Source organism: Ornithodoros turicata, chromosome 2 (assembly GCF_037126465.1).
Source record: "Ornithodoros turicata isolate Travis chromosome 2, ASM3712646v1, whole genome shotgun sequence".
In the NCBI taxonomy this organism is placed as follows: domain Eukaryota; kingdom Metazoa; phylum Arthropoda; class Arachnida; order Ixodida; family Argasidae; genus Ornithodoros; species Ornithodoros turicata.
The window spans coordinates 46,159,248-46,182,456 of NC_088202.1; the positions used below are offsets into that span (position 1 = coordinate 46,159,248).

Below are 23,209 nucleotides of genomic sequence, written 5' to 3' on the forward strand. Positions count from 1 at the left end.
CTTTATAACTCCAATCAGGTAGTTTAACTAGTAATTTAACTACATGTAGTTAACTATGGCCATCACTGCTTTCAATACGCCTTTCTGTTTCTCTCTGTTACGCGGCCGCCCCCTTCGTGTTCATTCGAACGCGCGACTTCCAACGGTTTCTATCTCGACTGTACGCCTGGATAAAGTCGGTATCATGTCCGAGCTCTAAATATACACTTAGACAACAGATGCACTCCTCCGAGCGCACCCGCGCTGCGCAATATGTGCCATCTATTCACTTCCGCATCGATGGTCAATTCAAGTCGAGGAAACGTCCCCGTGCGGGAACGGTGCCTATTCCTGCATCGCTCCAGCAGCAGCAGGGTTACATCTCATCTCCATGACTGTCACGTCCGCTCGCATGGTACGGCAGATGGTTCTCTTATCTCTTCTTAAACCTGGCAGACCTGCGATGACGGGTGCGGGGACCAAAGCGCAGGCGCGTAGCCGCATGAAGGTCTCGTTTTTTTTCGGTATTTTTGCATAATAGCAGCTGTCCTTATACTCTCGCTTTCCTCCTTTGGTGAGAAGACACATCTATATGAGCATCATCTATTCCCTTCGCATGATGCTCTCGTGCACGGCTGCTGTTCTGGAGAGCCTGGTTATTGAACGAAACTCGAGAGGAGGGTGCACGAATGTGTTCAGCGCGTGCAGTCACAAAATGAGAAAGGAATGCGGTACACGAATGTTTGGAAGTGCACGTGATAACAGTTTATTCGCCATAAACTAACACTTTCGCGTAGCCACCTTTCTTTCGGGCTCCCGGTATAATGAAAGGAAGCTTTATTCTTCCTCTCGTTACAACGAATTTGTATTTGTTTTTATCAATTTTTTGTCTGTCACCCCCATACGGTGAGTGTTTTACACAACCCATAAAGTAAATGAAGCGTCATTGCTGTCGTAAAAAGTCAACTCGAACTGTATCGACTAATGTTGCAAAATGAAAGAATGTACTGGGGTAGCCGGCTCGTGCTTGTTTCCACGACATCTCCGAGTGCATAGCCACGGCAGAATTCTCTGTTGTAAGTATATACGCGAACGAAATGCAAATTATCTGTGCTCTCTGAAAACGGCGTCCATTCGTAACATATTACTTTTTGCAAATATACAAAAGCTAGCTTACCTCATCCTATATACTCTGTTCATAACATACTTTTCATGCTACTTCATACTACTCAAACCATACGAATTGAGCTACTTACAAAATGAGCGTGTTAGGAACAAAAATGTGTCAGTCAATAAAGAGCAATCTCGTTTGTCGTTCTGGCATGATGATACCACCAGAAGAATTCCAATTTGGCAGGCGTATATCCGCCTATAGCTGCGGGTCTAGAGCCGTAGCTGTACTCTTGAAACAGTACTTCACTGCATAACAATTATTTCCCCTGGTTTGATGAAAATGGCGTACACCTTCTTGTGACACTTGTGCAGTTATGTCAATTGTCGCAAAAAAAGAAAAGGCGAATGCCACGCGCCTTCCACCAATCGTTAGTGATAGGGTATCATTCCGTGCACTGATTAGCCCTCAGCGTGCTATGTGGTGAAGTTGCTATGTGCTGGCATAAGTCATGACGTTGCCCACCTCTGTGAGGCCGACAACGGCGAGCCGTTTCACTAGCACCACCACCACCTCACCCTGCTATGTGCTGTGCTGTCTTTGTGTTTTCCCTGGGTTTTCCTCAGACGCTTAAGACAGATGTTAGCACAGTTCCCTGTGAAGCCGTCCCAGGACGCACGCTGCCCCCCTGCGATAGTCGTAACGTTGCCCGCCTCAGCGTGGCCGACTACGGCAAGCCGTTCGATCACCACCTCCTCTTTTAAAAGTGTAGTCACGTGCAATCACAATGTTTCCAACACCCTTCCCAGAAAACGGCTATTTTCGTTCCGTAACTAAATCTCTCCTATAAATTGATTAACTTTATAACAAGCTTAACTTCAGTTCGCGGACGACGAAGCAGCATGGAGCCCCACATCAATTTATTTCATACTCCGCAAAATGTGCAGTAGAAAAGCGCTTCTGTATTTTCCGAATAGTCAAAATATTCGTCCCCACGCTCGACGTCGCCGTATACACAACACATTGCGTGTACACAAACATAACCTCGCGTAGAATCGGTGACGTTGACAACCCGGAAAACGATAGCGGTGTAACTCTGTCGCACATTGTGTTACCTCACCTCGTTAGTGGCAATTAATCAACTATCACGCAAACTTGCTCACACTGCGGCGCAACTCGCTGTAACGAGAAATCACATTAGGGGGAATTAGGTACCGCCGAGTTGAGTTTGGCGAAGCGCGGTTGGTGCGACAGGGCGAGTAGTGTGGCTAACACACACAATCACGGAGTCGATAAGACTGGCAGGAATTGTCGCACGCATCGTTCGTTTGGTCTTGCTTCTTTCCTTTTTACGCGAAAACTAGTAGCGTCGAAAAAGTGCGAAATGTGCAATAATAGGGAGGTTGAGTTGTGGCGTGCACAAGTGCCTGGCTCTTCGCTCCCTTTTTTGCTTTCATGCAAGCCACTGGACTCCTCGAAGAGCTCTAACCAGAACTCCGACCTGTCGTCGCTTCGCGTTCACCATAATTCATCCTCTCATATTAACCTCTGTGAAGTGGGGAAGGGTCCTGTGGCTACCATGGGGAAGCATCCTATGCCATCATCACTTCTTCCTTCATTTTTTGTTGTTGTTGTGCACAAGAAAGGAAATAGCCGGTTCACACTGCGCACGCGTTAAACGCAAAGCCGTGTTCGGCGCATGCGCAGTGAGTGCCGGCTATTTCCTTGCGTACGCAGTACAAGAACTCTCCGATGATAATCAACTTTCAGAGCCACACGTTGTGTAACCAGCGTAACTATCATGGTTTCTCGGAGACCTACTGTTGTGCAGCGTGCAAATGGAGCATGGTGTTTTAAGGTGAAACACGGCGAAAACCCGTTCTTACCGACCCGACTTGTATCTTCGTCAGTTAAGGTAAAACCGGAACCCCCCAGCCCCTGACGATGATATTTCGCGGTTTTACGATGCGAGACAACTTGAAAACGCACTTGCCGAATTCAGCCACCAATACCGGCACTAAAAAACGCCAAGCACTACGCAATCAGAAATGTGAGAAGAGTCTTCTGTTTATGGGGGGGGGGGGGGGGAGACGAACCAGATGCACTTATCATGAAAAAAGTCATATGTGTACGCTACGTGTAGGCGATTAGATTAGATTAGATTACAACATATTAATGTACGAAGTTTAGATTTATGCTAATTCATGTATAAATAGCCACCACCACACCCACCATCTAGTTCAAGATAGTGCGCTTAAAATAGAATTTCTCCGCATGACATGGCCCCAGCCACCTCCATCCCGAATGGCATCGTTCTCTCCCCTGATTTATTGAAAACGAGAGGCGTACGCCCTTTTATGACACTTATGCAGTTACGTTGTCACAAAAGGCATTCCACAACTCAGGAGTGCTCACTCCTATCATTCTGTGCTATAGGGCTGTTGCAGCAAAGTTTGCACAGCGCCATTTCGGGCCCAAGCGGCCACGGATCCAAACAGTAGGGAGTTTCATCAACGGGTTCTGCATGGTGTTTCAAGCGGTATGCGTCAAGGAGAGCTATAAATTCTGTAGGAAATCCACAGAAGAAGCGTCGCATCTTTCCAAATGCGAACAACTCGAGACCATGTGTTTGAGAGTACCACGTCGTCTGCGAAACTACCGCCGTTGCATATTTTGGGGCGCTGACGTTGCTGCTCACTCGCGCCATCTGGCCCACAGAAACAGGTCTATGGTTGGCCTTCAGCGTAGCATTTGGTTCATATTCTCATTTACCCGTATATAGAGAGATGGACGATAAATTATTATGTTTGGAGTAGTATGCATAATGACAACGATTCTTCCCGTTTCTTTTTCTTTTTTCTTCATACAAATTTACGTAGCTTTACGAGAGTGCCTTTTCAGGCGCTCTTGCAATGCACAATGACTTGTGCTGCAAAATGCACGATAACTGCACAATGGATTTTGTGCAGGAATACTATTACGTCTTCTTACTTGTGTTCACGAAGTGCTTATCAAGAGTATTTGGATCTGAAGATTGAGAAGCCTCATTCTCAGTATTCTGTCTTCGTAGCGGAACTACGAAATTTATGAAGCAGCAATTGGTGACAAAGGTGGGAGCGGGGTATATATGAGAGAACTGATGTTCTGAGGCTGGAACAACATAGAAGGGACAAATACATACAAGGCCTCAATGAGGCCTTGTATGTATTTGTCCCTTCTATGTTGTTTCAGCCTCAGAACATCAGTTCTCTCATGTTCAACAGTTGCCGCTTGCGTCGATCCCATCGTATGAATGTGTGTATGAGTGAGCAAAAATGTAAGAGTGAAAGGAGGATGAGTGAGAGAGAGTGGCTGGTTTGTCCCTTCAGATGACGCACCCTGGAAGTCGCTGAGAAGGCGTGTTAGCTTAGCTCAATTGGTAGAGCCCTGGACCGGCAATCCAGAAGGTGTGGGTTCGACTCCTACAGCTGGCTAACCTTTTCAGTGACTTTCATCTTTCAGCGGGGTATATGTTTCACCACTACCATAGAATCGTGCACAGCCGCGTTCCGACGCAGTACCATGAGAGAAGCTGCATTATCCCTCAGAACGGGTGGCGCACGCCTTTAGTGACACTGATGCGGTTACGTTAACTGTCACATACAGCCATATGCCTGGCTCGGTTTTGTTTTGACGGTGTATGGTAGGTATGACATCAAATTCGTGTCTGTCCTGCGTGTCGTGCTGAAGAAAATAGGGGGTTTTAGCATATCGTACGCTAACGCCTTCGTGTTAGCGTATCGCATCGCGTTAGCGCATTGTATCGCTTCGATCTCGAAGCGATAATCGCTCCGAGATCGAACGGTGTCGGAGCGCTGCGGAGAAACGATGAGCTACCGTAGTGTGGATAGCTTCCTAGCGTCGTCTGCTTTTACACGTTTATTCTCCGCGTTCAGTGCAGTAGGTGGAGCATTGGGGAACCGAACAGTATCGTACCATCGCGGCACAAGTGATCGGTGAATTGTATAGTTTCCCTTTCTTCCCCGCCCTCCTTTCCATTCATTTGTTTCAGATATAACGAGCGCTAAATAACGCGTCCTGGAATAGCCAGTCCCGAGTAGCTTGGTACTAAAGTCTTTTTTTTTTTTTACCAATCAATCAATCAAAACAGGAGGGCAAATCGTTCCAACGATCTAACAAAATCGCCAGCGGAAAAGCGTAGTCTTTTCGAGCACTTTGAGATCAGCGGCCTTTTCATTCGACGATCGCAGAACTCAGCCCAAGATGTATAGACCCGACGTCGCGATAGTCGTCCTCCTTTTTAATGCAACACTGCATTATACAGCCTGGCGCGTCAGAATATAGCCCCCATAATAAAACATTGAGAAAACATTAAAAGAGAGCTTCCGGTGACTCAAGAAATGTTTTCGCCCCGCATAAATTGCGACTTCCACGCATTATGTGGAACGCGTGATAGCACTTCTGCCTGCCTGCCGTTCAACGCAGTTAACGTCGCGCAACTTTGCCTCAAGAATGTGTCATCGTTAGAGACTCCGGTCCACGCGTCCTTGTGATACACCATATCGGATTTTTATGCCGTTGTGAGGCAAATTTAAGTAAAAAAAAAGGAAAGAAGAGTTTGTGAGTTCCAAGGATAGGAGATGTGGTGGTAAAGCAACGTTCACGCTTGTTAACGAGCAGTCGTAGCGTTCGCAGCGTTAATTTTACATCGTTCGATAGGGATAATGTACGATGCGACATAAATTACTGAAGCAGGTATATAGCTTCCACCGTATGACGGCTTCGTCTCTTGACAGCTTCTCTTTCTGCTAACAACAAGGACTACGTGTCAACAAAGCGACACTGAAGGTATCGTTGTGCTTGTTTATGGATGGCGAGTGTCACTTACACCGTACCTTCGCTGTATACGCACACCAACAGACGTCATATTTTCGTTTCCCATTCTCTTTCGACACGTCATTTTTTGTGTAATAACTGAAACTAAGCTGCTGCTGTATGATTCATCTGCCCTCTTCTCGTTTAATGTTTTCGTTACGTTACGAGTGCTTCATTATGTTGGTGACATTTTGTTCCGTTTGGGTCGACGGGACACACGGGACGACATGAAAGTCCTGTGTGTCCCGCTAAAGGAAATTACGTTTATAATGGTATGCCTTGATTCCACTTTTCGCTGTCGTTCACGGGCAGGGGTCAACATTGAATGCGTGAGGGTGGGTTTCGATGTCGGCAGTTCTTTGTTCCAATATTCGTACACTGCCAGTTACAACTTTCAGTCAGTGGCGCCTCTATCAATGCACTGCTAGTCGTCCGTGACGAAAGGTTCTTACCCAGCGTTTGCTCTTCCTTCGCCTTCTTAGTTCCGTCGCCTCCGCGTGTTACGTCAATGGACTGCAAATTACGCGAGCAAAATTTGAATATTGATTCTCTTCTCCTCTCGTGCGCTATGACCTGATATTACTTTGTTTCGTGCCGTCGTATATTTTTGTTTCCTGTAATACAAACTCTCGTCACCTGACGTCCCGACCCCCCTTGAGAGCTAATAAATGGAACGACTGGTCGATTGCCTCTGCTTTGTCAAATTTGCAAGATGTCCGACTTCCTCACCGATACTACCTGTGCCCCGTCACATTTTGGGCTGTCTTTGAGAGCTCTACGCAAAGGTACGTGCATGCGCAGCAGTATTTGTAAATGGGAAGAGCTTTTGGCATTCCAGAATGAATAGGGGATGCTGTGTGCTGGAAGGAAAAGGGCACCCTTAAAAGCGAACTTCGCCACATAACGCGCTCAAAGCCAACCATTGAACAGAATAATATTACTGCTGATATGTGGGAGGAGCTGGGGCTACGCATTTTCATTACAACTCACCTAAACAGATAAGTAGCACGAAAAAGGCGTACACCTTCGATTTTCAACAAATCAGCACAGAAAAACATCATCCAGGGAGACGATTGCGTAGCAGAGTGCTTATGGGGTGAAGTTCTGTTTGAAGAGTGCGGCCCAACGCATGCACGTACCCTACACCCTTTGGCATTCGTGACATTTTTCTTTGTCTGCTGCTTGTGTGGCAAGTATGTTACTCTTCCGGAAGCACGAACAGATAACCGCAGCATGAACACCGATTCCGGTGTCATTTCTCTGGTTTCGCTGTCCGAGACGGTGATACATAAAACATCACTACATAGAACGAGGTGTCCGATACCTCGAGAATCGATAACGTTGGGCTTCCCTTTTCTGTCCACGTCCGAAGGCAATCGCAGAAATAAGCTGCGAGCTATCAAAGCTCCGTCATTTCAAGGATAGAGAGCAACGCTTTGCAAAGCGTGCTGATTTTGCCTCGACAATAGTTAGCCAGATAAAAAGCGTATGATGGCGCGCCAGCGGAACCGGAGACGCAGAACGTAAGTGTACTCTACTGCGATAAATCGAAACGACACGGAAACGTCACGACGCGAGGTACAACCATATGCGTTGTGCGATTATCTACGCTTAATTGCAGCGCGTACAAAGATAGCCAGTGCTACGGGTTTGAAAACGGAAAGTGCCACTCTTGAAACATAACTTCACTGCACAAGACGTGTGACACTTATGTAGCTATGTCAATTGTCACACAAAGGTGTACAACCTGCGCTTTCTGCAACAGAGAACTGATAAGATAAGTGTATCATTTTGCTGAATTGGGTGGCCTTGAGTGTGCTACGTGGTAAAGTTATATTTTTAAAATGTACAATGAGACAAGCTCTCGCGGAACGACAAGTACGGGTACGCGGGGGTTCACGTCTGCTCCTCCAACAAGCCTCTTTCTTTTCCTTTACCCCTTATTTCGTCTTCCTCCGTGCCCCCCATGTGACGCTGAATAACACATGGGCTGCATCATCGGAAAAGTTCGGTAAGCTCTTATCTGAAGGTTATTTGCATGCGTGCTGTGATGATACTCGTAATTGTCGTTTCCACCTTCATTAAAATCACCGTCGACGTTTCACATTTGAAATTACCTTTGAGTTAGATGGTGGCTCCTACAAAACGCAGGACCAAGCAATTCCACTCGAAAATAAAATGACCTTACTGTCCGTCCATTTCAATGCTTTATGTATATATCTTTCCCCTTTCTTTCCCACTTTCTTTCGACACGGTGACAGTTTTGGCGACAGTTGCAGCGATATGAACCATGCGGCTAAACCGCAGCTCAGCCAGAAAACGAAACTTGCGCTGAAGTTCCCGCGCGAACGGAGCCCATAAGTTACCTGACAGCCGGCGTGGGAAGCGCACGCGCGCGCATCCGCTGTGAGGACAATTATCCGAGGAAGACAATCCGACTGACAGGAGTGGTATCTTACCTTTGACGAGCAGTGAGATGACCAGGAAGGAGCACAACATCCTGCAATCCAAGCACTAGGTACACAACAGCACGTCCACGCGCCACGAGCGTCTACCATAGACTTGACGCGTGGTCACGACAGCAATGGGCCGCACGCTCGCCGCCCCAACACCGCCTCGCGGGGGAAGTAGGAAACGCTCCACGACGATGCGGTCCGCCACCGACCGTGTGGCGCGAGGGGATGAAAGGGAGCAGAACTGCACGGAAAGGCCGCCACGTGCTCAGAGCGAGATATCACACAACAGTCAGAATAGAGTGCTGGCAGCTGGCAGCGCCAACGTAAACTTTGTTTTTGGATGTCCCTTTTGGGTTGCACCGCACGCTTTTCGGGCCTTTTTTTATTTCGTATTGGCGCCGCGAAGCAACTGTGGCTATGAACACCGTACAGACGTCGACAGATGGAGAGAAGGCAGCAGGAAGGAGTGGGGGGGGGGGGTCGGATGCCGCGAAATATCTCATTTATTTCACTAACAACTGCAGGTACAGCGTTAGCCTATGCAGACGTTACACATTTAGATCACATCATAAAAATAGAAGACGGGGATTAGCCCGCTCCAGGTTTTGCAGGCCGACAGGCATTTGTCTGTGGTTTTATTGAATTTTTTTGCAAACGTTGCGGTCCTGTAGAAAATGAATTAGAAATCAATAAAATCACACCGCATGCATTTTCAATGGCCTATCTCACTCAAGCGCCGCCACTTTTTCTGGTGTCTGCTTCACGTCGACATCACCACACAAAGGTGGCGCTGCCTCACATTGTGCTCACTAAACCTCGCGTTCTGTATGTCAGTGCCACCTGACGATATGAAAATGAAGCCCATTGAAACAGTGGCGGCTTTTGAGTGAGAGGCCAAAGAAAATGCACGACGTGAGATCCACTAAAAATTCAGACAAATGGCTATCTGCTAAGTTTGGGGCGGGTACACCTAGTCTTCTATTTTTACGATGCCACGGAGATGCGTAATGATTGCCAGGCTCACCCTGTAGATTTACACGCAATCTTTCCTCAGGGTGCTGCGTTAACTCATCGTATGCGAGCATTTGCGGCATGATGGCGCTACCGCTTGAGACAAGTGAACCCTTCAAGCTGTATCGGTGTGATGACTTGGAAAACCTAGAACATGTCCTTCGTTTCCTGCACTGCTAACGTTTCCGGACCACCCTGATATTAGAGAGTTTTAGTACATCGTACGCTATCGCCTTTCCCTACGTAAGAGATAGCGTTGGTGGTACTGCGCACGCGCAAAACATAAAAGGGCTTCGCGCAGTGCGCAGAAACACCACGCCATCCCTTACGTACGCAAAGCCAATAGCGTACGATACACTAAAACTCGCTAGTGTATCTAATTAAACTAGACTCTCACCCCCTCACAATGGCGAAATTGTTCGGTCCATGACCAAGTCCAGCTCACCAAACGCCATGCCCTAAGAGCACACCTTTCTGGGCACTGTATGACTTCGGTACATACTGTGAAGCTCATCATTATACGCTCATCAACTTACTACATGCAATAGAGTAGAGTATCGCCAGCAGTGACAGGACACCCCAATCACTAAAATCGTCAAAATAAAGTGGTTCTTGATTTCCTTCCCACTATCCAAACTTCAATGGGGATTCGAGCTTCTCGTACCTCCGGCAGCTGCTATGGTCCACAGCTTGTTAATGGCACGTCCTATTGCTACGTGTGACGTCGATTACACCCCCACCTTACCTTTCCTTTGTCTTTTCTGAAAGAGATGCGGGATGAGGGTGGGAGTTTGCGGGACTGAACACCTTGGGTACCTTACACGAATAGGGGAAAGTGTTACATAAGTAACATAACTAAAGATATATGTACATAAAAACATCGTCAACGTTTCGGAAGAACGCACTTCTTCACTCTTTCTTTGTATTGCATTTTTGCTCTTTTTTCTTCTCCTTTTTCTTCTTCTTCCTGGAAACCATACCATACGCAGCGAAGTGGCAACAAGGCGGAACACGTTGCAGTTGTACACAAACGCACGTGCAACACCGGATTCTCCCCGTATTTTCTCTGTGGATGCCGCTTCGGTACTGTGGAAGCTTCGGCTATGGTGATGGTACGGCCAGCAGTTCCACTACCACCATCGGCAATTGAATCATGTTCACAGCTCCGTCCCCACAAGTGAACTTCTGGCAAAACAGCACACTCCATTACACCACTGACCTTGCTCTGCGCAATTTCTTGTTCTCGCAGCTGAAGAAAACAACAAAAGCACTCCGATCCGATGAACTTGAAGAGGCTCGAGACAACGAGACTAGACTTGACAGCCACTACAAAACGTGACTATACCAGATCGAGGAGCTTTCTGGAATGGAAGTAACGCGAATGAGATGCATAAATCCCAAGGGAGCTATATACTTCAAAGGAGACAAGATCGGCAAGACCTGCAGCTTGTAAATCTACTTGTAGCAGTAGCATCGTCAGTCTTGACATACTCATTCACTACACAAAAAAGGAAAAATCCCTCCAGATAGATGATGAGTTCTGGTACATACATACCTAGAAATAAAAAAGGTACATCAGGTCCACTGGATGCACTGGTTAATGCAAACAAAAGTAAGATAATTGGTAATTTGGGGGTTTACGTCGCGAGACAACTGAGATCATGAGCGAAAACAAAAGTAAGACAGCGTCAACAGAGGCATGGAAAGATAATTCAACACAGATTGAAACTATAAAAACAACAATAGTAAGCTATTACACGCTTACGTGGAAGTACGCGTATCACACATAACGCACCATCAAGTCACATAAGTCACATTGTACGTGACACATACTTATGAAATATGCACAGAACGATTAAAAGTCACCGTACGTGTATTGGACATCAGTTTTTGCCATACTGGGGCGTTATTAGCACTGTGTACTTGGCCATCTTTGAAGTGGGCCAGGTAGACATCACTGGACGGCATACGGTCTGCTTGCTCGAATGTGGCGGCACGCTACGCTAATGGTATGGCAATGGAGAAAGAAAAGATAATGTTGGTACAAGGAGGCGTAAAGGTGGTTCTCCTTTACACTAGTCCTGATCAACAGTCACGGGATGTCGCGGAGTGCCGTGTGTGCTGGGAAGCTTCCCAACAACTGGCTCACTCCAGGCTTCATCAATAGAACTGAACGCTGGCGCATGTCCGGAGTGGCACGTCGTCGCTGTTGTGCTGTACGCAAAGAAGACGCTATAATGAAGCTTTCTGGACGTACAAGCTACGCTCTACTTCGCAGAATTATTGAGTATTTTACTAGGCCTCAGTCTCTCTGTCGTGTTCTCGTGTTCTCTGACCGCCTTTCTCTAATTTCTGATCTGGATTCTCCTAATTCGCATTCTCTCCAGTTGGTTCGATATTTCTCTTCTGCTCACATCCAGGAACTTACCGTACATGGGTTCCAGGACATGCGAGTATCGCAGCGAATGAGACAGCCGTCGCCCTTGCCAAGGCGGCCTTACAATTCTTACAGCCCTTGCAGTCATCCCTCTATTCCTTCCGAGCTCTGTACCAAATCTTCAAGCGGTTTCGTCTCCGCGGACGCCAATCTGCCGATCACCTGACCTTATCTACTCCAGATCTTTGCCACCTCCGATCGAGCTGGAATTCCCCTCTTTCTCCGTTGCGGCGAATTGAAACAATCCTCACAAAATTCCGTTGCGGGGTCCCCCCGTTAATTTCTATCTTTGTCGTGCACGAGCGCGAGTGTCTTCTAACTGCACGCACTGTCCGTGTGATGAGACTATGGATCGCTTCATTCTCCGCTGCCCCCCTTATTCGTCCATCCGCCTCCAATTTTAGGTCATCTCCTTCCGAATCTTTTCTGTTCCCATATCCCCATCTTCCATCCTGTCTTTTGGTCGTACCGCAGAATCTTCCGCCCCACCAGCAGTCTTCCATGCAGTAGTATCGTTTATCTCGTCGTCCCATCTCTTTTAGTCCTTATAGTCTCATCCCTTCATTCTCAATGCCTGTGGTTGTGTGCCACGCGTTCCCGCACGCACTGCGCGACCTCGCGATGACAATGCCGATCGTTGTCGCTGCGCAGGAGGACAACGACAGTGCGGGAACACTACCGTTGCGCTATCGTTGCGTGATCCACCACGAGGTGACGGCACTCTCGACCACAGGCTTGCCGCAAACGCACTTCGTACCAGGAATTAAGTTTAACTAAGGTGTAAATGGGACATATAATTTTGGTTGCATAAACAATTACATTATAAGTACGCCGCGAAACAGCATTCCTTTCAACTGTTTGCTTTCTGCCTCACTCAACCAATGAGACGTGCCGTCTTCTGCTCAACAAGCGGTTGAGAATCACGCGCGGATCACGTACAAGAGTTTGGTGAGTATGAAACCTCTTCAGGTATCATTCCGTATGCTATAACCTAGTCGCATACTATCTCTTGAAACATCGTGACACAAGAAAACTGAGTGTAAACCATCTTGCATTGCATCTTGCAACCATGTAATTCCTCGTTGGGTTTCGGTTTTACAGCGTCAGCGGTATAGTGGAGATATTCCCGCGATTGTGTCGGCGTCGTCGGCATTCGCATGTCAGCACGAAAACGACGACAAGGGAAAGATGCTAGGGAGTTTTAGCGAGTCGTTTTCGCATGAACGAAGCCACCGATTAGAGTGTCGCGCATGCTCATTAGGAATCGGTGAACGAGTCGTAGGGATCGCGGTTTCGTACGAAGGACCCACTCGCGCTGAGTCGTTTCGTTGTATTCGGCGAGCACGACCGATTGACATCGCGAAGCAAGAAAGCAGCTGTTGTTTACAGAAAATTAGCTGAGCTGCAGTGGGATTTCGTGATGTTTACTGCACCTTCTGGCCTGGCCCTTCCGCTGTGCACCGACATCCGCCAACCCACAACTAGACATGGCTCATGCATAGATTTGGTGTTCCAGAACAGTCCCCTCGTTCAGGACACCACTCACCTCGCCAACCATTTCAGCGACCACAAATCAATACTCATCACGCTTAAATAAATTTGTCTACACACTTTCATCCGTCCTCATTTCACCACACGCACAGCTGACGCTGATTTCGCGTTACATGAGTCGCAACCTTCCTGTATTTTTCTTTTCCTTTTTTTTTTTTTTTTGCTTCGATATTTTGCATGACTGCTCGCACTGTCTGCACGGCGTCGTATATAAAATATTGCTTGCTGTCTATAGAATTGTATCAGCTTTATTAACTTTCACCTGTGTAGCGGTGAAATTACGTTTCTCTGCGCACATGTTGCCGGACATCCAACCATTTGTAATATGTTTTGATGTAGACTGAATGCTTAAGTAATACTATGTTAGCACAGTTGAAAGCTCAGATGGTTGAGCATTTAACGACAGTTTTGAAACATGCGGCGATGTACAGTGAAACAAGCAAACAAAAAGAACACATTTCTTACGCACCAGTTCCACGTGTGGGAGCTAGCAAGGAGCAACCACACTGGGACAGAGGTCCGATGGGGCGAGATTTTATTTCTAGAATGAGAGAGGATGATGTCCGAGATCGTGTGCGTGAAAAGGGCATGCTGTTCGTCTTCTTTTCCTGTAGGTGGCCGCCACAGATACTCCCCCGCCAAGAGAAATAACGGTCACGAAGTGAGCGGGAGAGCCCAGTGGACCTGGCGGGACCGTTGAGTCGGCTCGGTGTTGGGTGTTGTAGGCCATGGGAGATGGTGGATGAGGGTGTCATGCTGGTCAATGTAGGCAGGCTTAAGCCTGTCGATGGAGACGACGTCTTCTCGTCCGGCGATGTTCAGATGAAAAACTTCTCGGAACGACGGAGTACTTGGTAAGGGCCGAGGTAGGGTGGGAGGAGCGAGGAGTGTACGGCGTCGTTGCGGATGAAGACGTGAATTGTAAGGAAGATGTCCTTGAGGATGAACGGGGGGCGGGCTGAAGACAGTCGTGAAGGGGTGTACCGGAGATTCTGAAAGGTGGTTCGGAGCTGGGCAAGGTACGAGTCGGTATCAGCAGGTTGGGGTGATGCAGCGAAGAATTCCCCGGGCACGCGGATGGTAGTGCCATAAACGAGCTCAGCCGGGAAAAAATGAAGGTCCGTGTTGAGAGCAGTACGCAGCCCAAGTAACACGAGGGGCATGTGATCAGCCCACAGAGCGGTGTCGGATTGAGCACGGACGGAAACCTTTATCTGGCGGTGCAGCCGCTCAACTAAGCCATTGCTGGAGGGGTGGTAAGCCGTAGTTCGGTGTTGCTTCATGCCAAGAAGTTTCAGGAGGTCGTTAAACAGCTTCGACTCAAATTGACGGCCTCTGTCTGTCGTGATGGAGGCTGGGATTCCGAAACGTGAGACCTAGGCAGACAGGAACGCGCGTGATATGGTTTGGTTTCGGCTGTGGCGTCAGGTATAGGGTGAGCTTCGGGCCAACGGGTAAAACGGTCGACGCACTTAAACAGGGAGCGGAACCCACGAGATGGAGGCAGGGGTCCGACGAGGTCCATGTGTACGTGCTCGAAACGGGACGCGGGAGGAGGAAAAGGCCGAGTTAGAGCAATGATGTGACGGCTGATCTTGGAGAGCTGGCACTCGAGGCACGAACGGGTCCAACAGCGAACGTCCGAGCGCATGTTTGACCAGACGTATCGTTCGCACACGAGACGTTGTGTAGCTCGGACTCCTGGGTGGCACGTGGCATGAAGAGCTTTGAAAACTTCGTGTCGGAAGGTTTCTGGGACGAAAGGACGAGGAGAGCCCGTTGAGACATCGCAGGCTAAGGTAACATCTACGTTAGGGATGTGCACGTCCTGAAATTCCAAAAACGTAGACGAGGAACGGAGCTGCTCGAGCTTAGGATCGCGAATTTGGGCAGAGGCCATGGTGCTGAAGTCCAAAGGTGCTGGGAGTGTGACAGCCGAACAGGTAGGAGCGCGGGATAAAGCGTCGGCGACGGCGTTGTCGGAACCGCTGATGTGGCGAAGATCGGCTTTTGGGCGTTTTTGGGCCTTGCAATGCACGTTTCGAGGCATTTAGCTGAAGCGCTTGGTGCAGTGCACTGTTGAAGCACTTTAAAAACCGAACACTAGCACCCGTTAATGGTGAAGCACGGCAACGACCTAGAACAACTATTCTTTCGAACTTAGAAAAGAACAAGATGTCCAGTCCATCCAAGAGAAAGAAAATACAAAAGTCAAAGATTGACCAGTCATGGGGCCTCCCTGCACAAAAAGGGTTGAGATGGACAAAATATGGCCATAATTCTGGTGAAAATATGGTCTTAAATAACTTAGTAGGGGGGACACGCCCTGTTCTGTTTTAGTGTACCTTCCATCAGAAATCAGGTGGTTGTCAAGAAGTGACAGTTGGTGTGAATCTTGTTTTTACTTCTTTTTCTCACATTACAGATATGCAGTGTTGTACCCGCTACCAAAAATAAGTAACGAAATATCGCTACCCGGTACTCCACAGAAAAGTAGCGCAATACTAGCGTCGCTACAAATTTGAAAAAGTAACGCGATACCGATACCGATTCCAAATAAAAGTAACGTAAATACTATGCCGCTACTTACCGTGCCCTTCTCTTAGCTACGCCTTACCGTATAGGCATCTCGTTGTCAAAAGTATCTAAAGACGGTGCAATATTTAGGTTCCCTCACATGCAGTATAAAGTATACCACTACTTAGAGCCAATATATATTGCTTTGCATTCATATTGACCTTCAGATTATGCGTATTTAAGACATAATTTATTGCGCATTGCGCATGTGTGCATTTAATAATTTTTGCCGTCAGAATGTTTCAAGCGCAAGACGGTTTTTTCTGCAATGACAGTATTTTGTCCGAGATATCTGCGGATCCCAACCTCAAACTATTCCGTCTGCTTCCTGTCCACGGATTGATCAGTTTTCCCTCTGATCAAGTGGCGCAACTGCTATCATAAACGACCACTAGTCGAGCCATCAATAAGTGGCTACCAGGAGGTGAAAAGATCAAACGAATGCCATAATGTTTGCTCTCGGCAGGGCCAAAGGCCAAGGTAATGCTGTTGGCATACCGCACCAAAACTTAGGTCTCACAGGATTTACGACTTAATTTTGCTGCCTACTTCCGGTATCATGGGCGCCGTCACGGGGGGCAAGGTGGGCCGTTCCCCCCCCCCTGACTTCCACAAACATAGGGTTTTTGAGCCAAGATAATGCAGATAATGCCAAACATTCTGCCCTGCCCACCCCCACCCCCCTGGAAAAAAATCCTGGCGGCGCCCATGCCCAGTTTCCCTTCCGCACGACGGCTTCTCTTACAAAACGTTTTACTATACGAAAATCTACGTTTAATATGCTTTTTCCGGGAGTATGAGTTCCTCGGGAAGAGTCTACCCGTGCGAGATTACCTCCGTAATGAAACATTTAGAGGAGGAAAAAAATGTAGCTTTTCCCTGAACATGTCAAGCGCCGTCAACAATCAATTGTTTTAAGGGTAATCGCCTCTTTTGCGCCACCAAGCAAGTGTGCAAAGAGCATTAATAAGCATGTTGTCATACACAAACTCCCGAATAATATTACTTATTCATTTTGTTTACCTCATATACCCACAGTGTAACGTATGGAATGTGAGAGAATAACTAGACAGCGTTCGGCAATCTGTGTAAGTTTAGGTAATTCTATCTCGCCAGAAATGCTTCACCTGCGCTACGTTTCGAATGCAATGAATGGCTATAGCGGTATCTCATTGTGTTTCCAGTATATTTTCGTAGTCTTGTTCCAAAAGGAACGACGCTTTGTTTATCTGCTCGGAACAGTAAAGCTGCAAAATAGTTATAAATGTGTATGCTATCAACACGGTCACACTATAGTTTTGCAACTGATTGTATGACGGAAGCTAGCTTCGTACACGATATTACGCAGCATGTTATATACACCTGCTTGTGTTTCGCAAGTGCGAGCTAAGAAGTTAGAAAACGCACAGAATATTATCTCAATTTTTCTCTCTCTGTTCCACGTCTTCTACATTATGAAAAGGAGCTGTAGCGGTAGCGGAGAAAGAGTCCGACGCTACCTCTATTTGTAGCGGAAATACTTTTTCCGTTACCAATTTAAAATTTAGCGCGATCGCTATTCCGCTACTGAAAAAAGTAGCGAATACGGTAGCGGTGCTACTCGTACCGCCGCTATCTACAACACTGCATGGCGGGCGAAACCCAAAGGCTCCTTCTGTTGCCAATGCTCGAGGAGTCGCCCGAACTGCATAACAACAGGAGATTCCTCGAGTATGAGACAGCAGCACAGCGCAGAGCGAAATGGGACAAAATTGCTGCCACCCTGAACGCTGTTGAAGCATTCAACTAAGACGGAAAGGTGTGACAGAAACTCAGGAAGCACTGGCGCCACAGTGTGCAGAGCCGTGCCAGAGAAATGTCACCAAGACTGCACGCCCAGTGGACACCGCATCGCGCCTGTCTGAGCTCGACCAGTCCTTGTGAGCTGGGACACAACGGTCGGCGTACCAGGAGTGGTGGAGATGTCCATCGAGACCGGCCTCATGGAAGAAATTGTACCTGTCTCAGTCATGAGCAATGTACAGCGGTCCTAGCCTAACATGAATATGAAACAAGTGAGAACGATAAAGCATGAGTGCACACCTCACAATGTTGATATCGATTGAACGTTTTCAGAACGAGATAGAGCGGGTTCCCGCTACATCGGCCGGTCTCCGTGGAACCGAGGAGTCGGGAAGCAAGAGGTAAGGAGGTTTACCAAATAAATTATCAATGACCAACAGGAAGTGCAAAAAATTACAGGACGGTTACGACTGCGTGTAACGTCTACGCGTGTGACGCGGAATTCAGCGTCAGCTGTGCGTGTGGTGAAATGAGGCCGGTTGAAAGTGTGTTGACAGATTTATTTAAGCGTGATGGGTATTGATTTGTGGTCGCTGAAATCCTTGGCGAGGTGAGTGGTGTCCTGAACGAGGGGGCTGTTCTGGAACACCAAGTCTATGCATCAGCCATGTCTAGTTGTGGGTTGGCGGATGTCGGTGCACAGCGTAAGGTCCAGTCGTTCGGACATGTCACTTAGGAAAGTGGCGTTCTTGGCCAGTGAAACGTCCCCATTCAAGTATCCGACGACGAGAAGCTTTTGCGTACTGTGAGGCACGAGTACTTGATTGTGGAACGAGGCGCTTGTATACCGCCGCAAATTAAAATATGTCTGTTCACTGCTTACGTTTCCTGTACATGCGATAAGAGCTTTGTGCGGACATACGAATGCCGACGACGCCAACGGTGACCTCGGGAAAGTCTCCACCATACAGCTGACGCTGTAAAAGCATTACATGCAAGGACATACGTAAGGGACAGTGATAGAAAACAGAGCTAGGATTTCTTTACTTTGAGGGTCAGGGCTTTTCCACTTAAGGGTACATTTCTTTTGTCACAAACATGCGTACCCTTTCTTGGGTAATAATAGCTCGACACTGCTGTACAATACTAAAGATGTAAGGAAATTATTGTTGACAGCATACAGTCGTGCCTGGTTAATATGGACACCTTCGTCCACGACAAAAAATTGTCTATAAAGGGAATGGTCCCTATTATTATTATGTGCTAAGGAAATGACAGAAAAAATGGAACACTTCAAGACTGACATCAAGACTTCAACAGAAAAGTCTGTTATGGTACAGTGTTTTTCTCTCGGAGTCCTAATGACAAAAGGAACCACTGTGAATGAACAGCCATAGCTTTTCCTTTGTACAAGACGGCACTTGGACTGTCCTACTTAAAGAAGTTCTCGTGTTGAATGTGGGGAGAAACTTGCTACCCTCCAATAAATGTGTTGCGACCATGTACGAGGGTGGTTCCATAAGTTTCCGGCACGACCAACTTTTAATAGTCATAGAGACGAAACAAGCGTATCACTTTTCGACATAGTCACCCTTAACTTCGATGCACTTTTGACACCTTTCAACCAGCATTCTTATACCCTTGAAAAAATAGTCCGAAGTTTTGTCAGCAAAATGCTGGAAAACTGCCTCTTGCATCTCACTATCGTTTTGAAATCTCCGTCCTCTGAGATCCCTCTTCAAGTTTGAGAACAGGAAGTAGTCACTCGGTGCCAAGTCTGGACTGTAGGGTGGGTGGTGGATTTCTTCGAAGCCGCACTCCTTCAGTGCAGCCTTGGCAACAGAAGCCGTGTGGACGGGGGCATTGTCCTGGAGCAACCGGACACCTCGACTCACCCTGCCGCGCCTCTTTTCCTTGATGGCATCTCGCAGTCGGTGAAGGAGTGAAGCATAATAAGTCGCACTCACTGTGGTGTTCCTCTCTTTGAAGTGAACGAGGAGGATCCCGTGACAATCCCAAAATATTGTTGCCATGATCTTCTTTGTGGATTGTGTGACCTTGGCTATTCTTGGGGGTGCTTCACCTAGTTTGCGCCATTCCATCGACTCCTTTTTCGAAATGGGATCATAGTAGAGCATCTCGCACTGACCTTTTTCATGTGACGGCCCTCGCCGATGATGCGAAAAACGGTTGTTTTGGAAAGCCCCAGCGTTTCTGAGATTTCCTTCACCTTCAGACGCGTGTCGCTCAGCACGTCCTCCTCGACAAGAGACAAATTTTCTTGTGTCACCACTTCCACTGGACGACCATCGCGTGGATGATCTTCAGTGGACTCTCGCCCCAGTCGAAACTGCCTAGCCCAGTCTTTTACCGTTGTGTACGACGGAGAGGCTTCCCTGTACACGTTGTCCAGTCGCGCTTTAATTACTTTAGGCGAAAGTCCCTCTTTTGTCAAGAATTTTATCACAGCGCGGTACTGGATTTTTTCCATATTAACTGAAGAGTGCACTCTGGCTGTTTGAAATGCCGCTCTCCAACCGACAAAAGCATGGAGAGGGTTGAAGGTGGTGCTCCGGCCCTCCAACAGATGGCGCCACGCGTCCTTAAGGCTACGGTCCCACCATTTCCCTTCCCCATCACGTCGAATCAGTCGCTACTACGCGGCGCCACCATCCTTATCTTGTCGGTTAGCGGCCAGCAGGAACTCTGCTTTCTCTAAACAGGTTCCCTAGAAAATCCGTACTCCCAAAATCGCCCTTCGGACTTGGGCAACCCTACGGGTAGCAGCTCATATCCTCCAAACGCCCATTTCCACCGAAGTCCCAAATCAACCAAAGGCTCATTTCCTCCGAAAAAATATTCGGAGGTTCTGGGCTTTCGGTTGATCTGGGCACGCGGGTGGCAGTGACCCATATCCCCCAAATGCTCTTTTCATCCGAGCGCCCAGAACCACCGAAAGCGGGATACTTCAAAGGACACGCTTGCGGTTCCCGACTATGCGTGAATCCACTGTACAGCTCGAAGCAGAGTTAACTGGAACGCCACTTCGCCACAAGCTAAAGTCGGGAAGAGAGCAACCCTAGCGACTCTTACGAGAAATAAAGGCGAATAGTGTTTTGACTGTCCCACTGTTGCTGTGGGGGTATCCGCTTTGCCATGAGCTGTTGACTCCCCTTAGCTATGGTTATCATCGCGGTGTTTGTTTGTGTTTGCAGCGATTATGTGAAAGCGTATGCCAGCTGATATCGCACGGATGCGATTCCTCTATCTCACTGATACACGCGAAGGTGGTCGCGTTCGCTCAGTGGGGCATTTTCAGATTTGTGATCAATCAAATGAGGATGCACGGAGTATAGTGGAAAATTTATTGGAGTTGCTGTCCACCCTTGCGTGTATCAATGAGATAACAGCATCACATCCGCGTGATATCGGCCAGCATACACCTTTACATATTCGTCTCAAACAAAAACAAACGTCGCGATGATAACCACCGTTGATGGTAATGCCGGCTCAACAACTCATGCCAAGGCGGACACCCTCGCAGCACAATGGCGAATTCGGGTGGTCATTTATTCGGGTGGTCATTTCGTGGCAACATTTTTTTGCCAGATCCCGAGCAGTCAAGCAATCTTGCATGTTCTTATGGCACTTTCCGAGCGCCCGGAGTTTGCCAGCTAGCACCTTTTTTCGTCCGGTCCCGAAATGATCGAGCAGCGGGTTGCCCAACTATATCCGGTGTCGTCAAATCCGCTCTACAACGGTGACGAGAGCCCTGATTGGCCCGCACGTCGAAGTTCACGTGATTTAGAAAGACGACGGAACCCGAAGACGGGCGACCACGATGTCCCTAGCGTGATCCAAGTGTACGAACTCTGCCCTGACTCAAAAGGGATGAGGCGAGCCTGATCCTGATCCTAAAACCGCCAGATCCCTGGCACTCGTTTTCCGGTGGCAACTGTCACGTGACCCAGCTCCGGAGCCGACATAGCAATCTCCGAGAGGTACGCCGTGTTGCCATAAAACGACCACCCGAATTCGCCCCAAGTAGGACAGTGGACATGGACAAGTAGGACAGTGGAGATGTAACTTAGATGACTGTTATAAAAATGAGTGCTGATGCACGAAATCTATATTAAAGAAGCTTGAGCTTGGGTGGATAGAGACGACACGTCACACGTTGTGTACAAATGACATCGCGGTCAAGAAGTGATCTGAACGGAGAGATATTCCGAAAATGTATTTTATTGGTATGCATGTTGCTGACGGGAGAAGCACTACCTTCGGAAGGCCATGGAGGTCCGCGTCATGAGTCACGGAAAACGAGCATGGTGGGAGTGGTATGTTCTGTGGCTAGAACATATAGCGGGGCGGTGGAAAACACACAAACCTCAAGCGCCTTCTGATGAGATTGACTGTTCAGACGATATGTTGCTCTCGTGCATTCATACTGTTTGCAAGCTTTCTCTATGGGTTGTTTCAGCCGGTTAATAGCGTGTTTTCGGAACGTCTGAACTGTATTAACAGAGAGCATAAAAGAAAGGTAAAGGAGGAGGTCCTTTTTGCAGCCTTTTTCGAGACCTGCGCCGTGGGCGCTTCCCACAATGATGACCTACACAGTGCTTGGACCCCAGTCACTCGCATGGAAAATATATCTCTGTATCACTTCTTGAACGCGATCGACATCAGTAATACCTTTCCTTGGCAAACTTCACTTCTGAGTCAGTTGCAGGATTCAATTCCCGCATACCCAAGAACATCTCACCCTTCCTCCACTGCCTGACAAACAGAGGAATCGTGTCCGTTCAAGTATTCCGCTTTCGGTGGTTCTGGGCGCTCGGATGAAAAGAGCATTTGGGGGATTTGGGTCACTGCCACCCGCGTGCCCAGATCAACCGAAAGCCCAGAACCTCCGAACATTTTTTCGGATGAAATGAGCTTTTGGTTGATTTGGGACGTCGGTGGAAATGGGCATTTGGGTGATATAGGGCCTAACCACCCTACGAGCCTATTATCCCTTCACAAAGGCAAGAGTCATGGGCGTTGGCAGACGGAAGGAACGTTTTACGGAAGGTTTTCGAGATCCTCCAGAGAATACTTTACACTAAGGCAGTATAACAGCATATGCCTCATGTAATTTTATCAGTTTAAAAAAAAAAAGTAAATTTCATCATGATTTGCTATCGCTTGTTTTCTCTCTCTTTCCTTTGTTTTTCTTCTTGCTATAAAAAAGGATTTGTCCGACATACTCCTTTCAATATCAGAAAGCGCGACGGTAACTTTTGAAAAAAAAGAAGAAGAAGAGAGAGAAACAAATGCGTAATACGGCGAACCTAGAAAACAATTGACCTGTCCTCTTCATATTTTTTCGATTTTTTATTACGTGTTAGCGCCCCGAAGCAACTGGGGCTATGAGCGGCGTTTCTTTTCTCG

General features: G+C 47.7%; 2 protein-coding genes across 2 annotated transcripts in view; both read right to left on the reverse strand.

Annotated features, from left to right (window-relative positions):
* The window catches only part of LOC135385350 (uncharacterized), a 356,604-nt gene extending 348,065 nt beyond the window's left edge, over positions 1 to 8,539 (reverse strand). Inside the window, exon 1 of the mRNA XM_064614627.1 lies at positions 8,425 to 8,539. Coding sequence (XP_064470697.1) covers positions 8,425 to 8,464 — 40 coding nt within the window. The 5' untranslated portion in view covers positions 8,465 to 8,539. The remainder of the gene's footprint in view (positions 1 to 8,424) is intronic.
* Positions 8,540 to 14,238: 5,699 nt separating this feature from the next.
* Positions 14,239 to 15,470, reverse strand: LOC135384586 (uncharacterized protein K02A2.6-like). Its single transcript, XM_064613782.1, has 2 exons — positions 14,915 to 15,470; positions 14,239 to 14,774 (listed from the first exon to the last, which is right to left on the reverse strand). Exons 1-2 carry the CDS (start codon positions 15,468 to 15,470, stop codon positions 14,239 to 14,241), a joined length of 1,092 nt encoding a protein of 363 aa, XP_064469852.1.
* Positions 15,471 to 23,209: the final 7,739 nt, after the last annotated feature.

What these genes read in the sequence shown, in the direction of transcription:
- LOC135384586 (XM_064613782.1), bottom strand. Translation starts at nt 15,470, where the DNA reads ATGCCTCGAAACGTGCATTGCAAGGCCCAAAAACGCCCAAAAGCCGAT. An exon ending in CGGACCCCTGCCTCCATCTC is followed by an intron (nt 14,775 to 14,914) that starts GTGGGTTCCGCT and finishes TCGGAATCCCAG; the next exon opens with CCTCCATCACGACAGACAGA.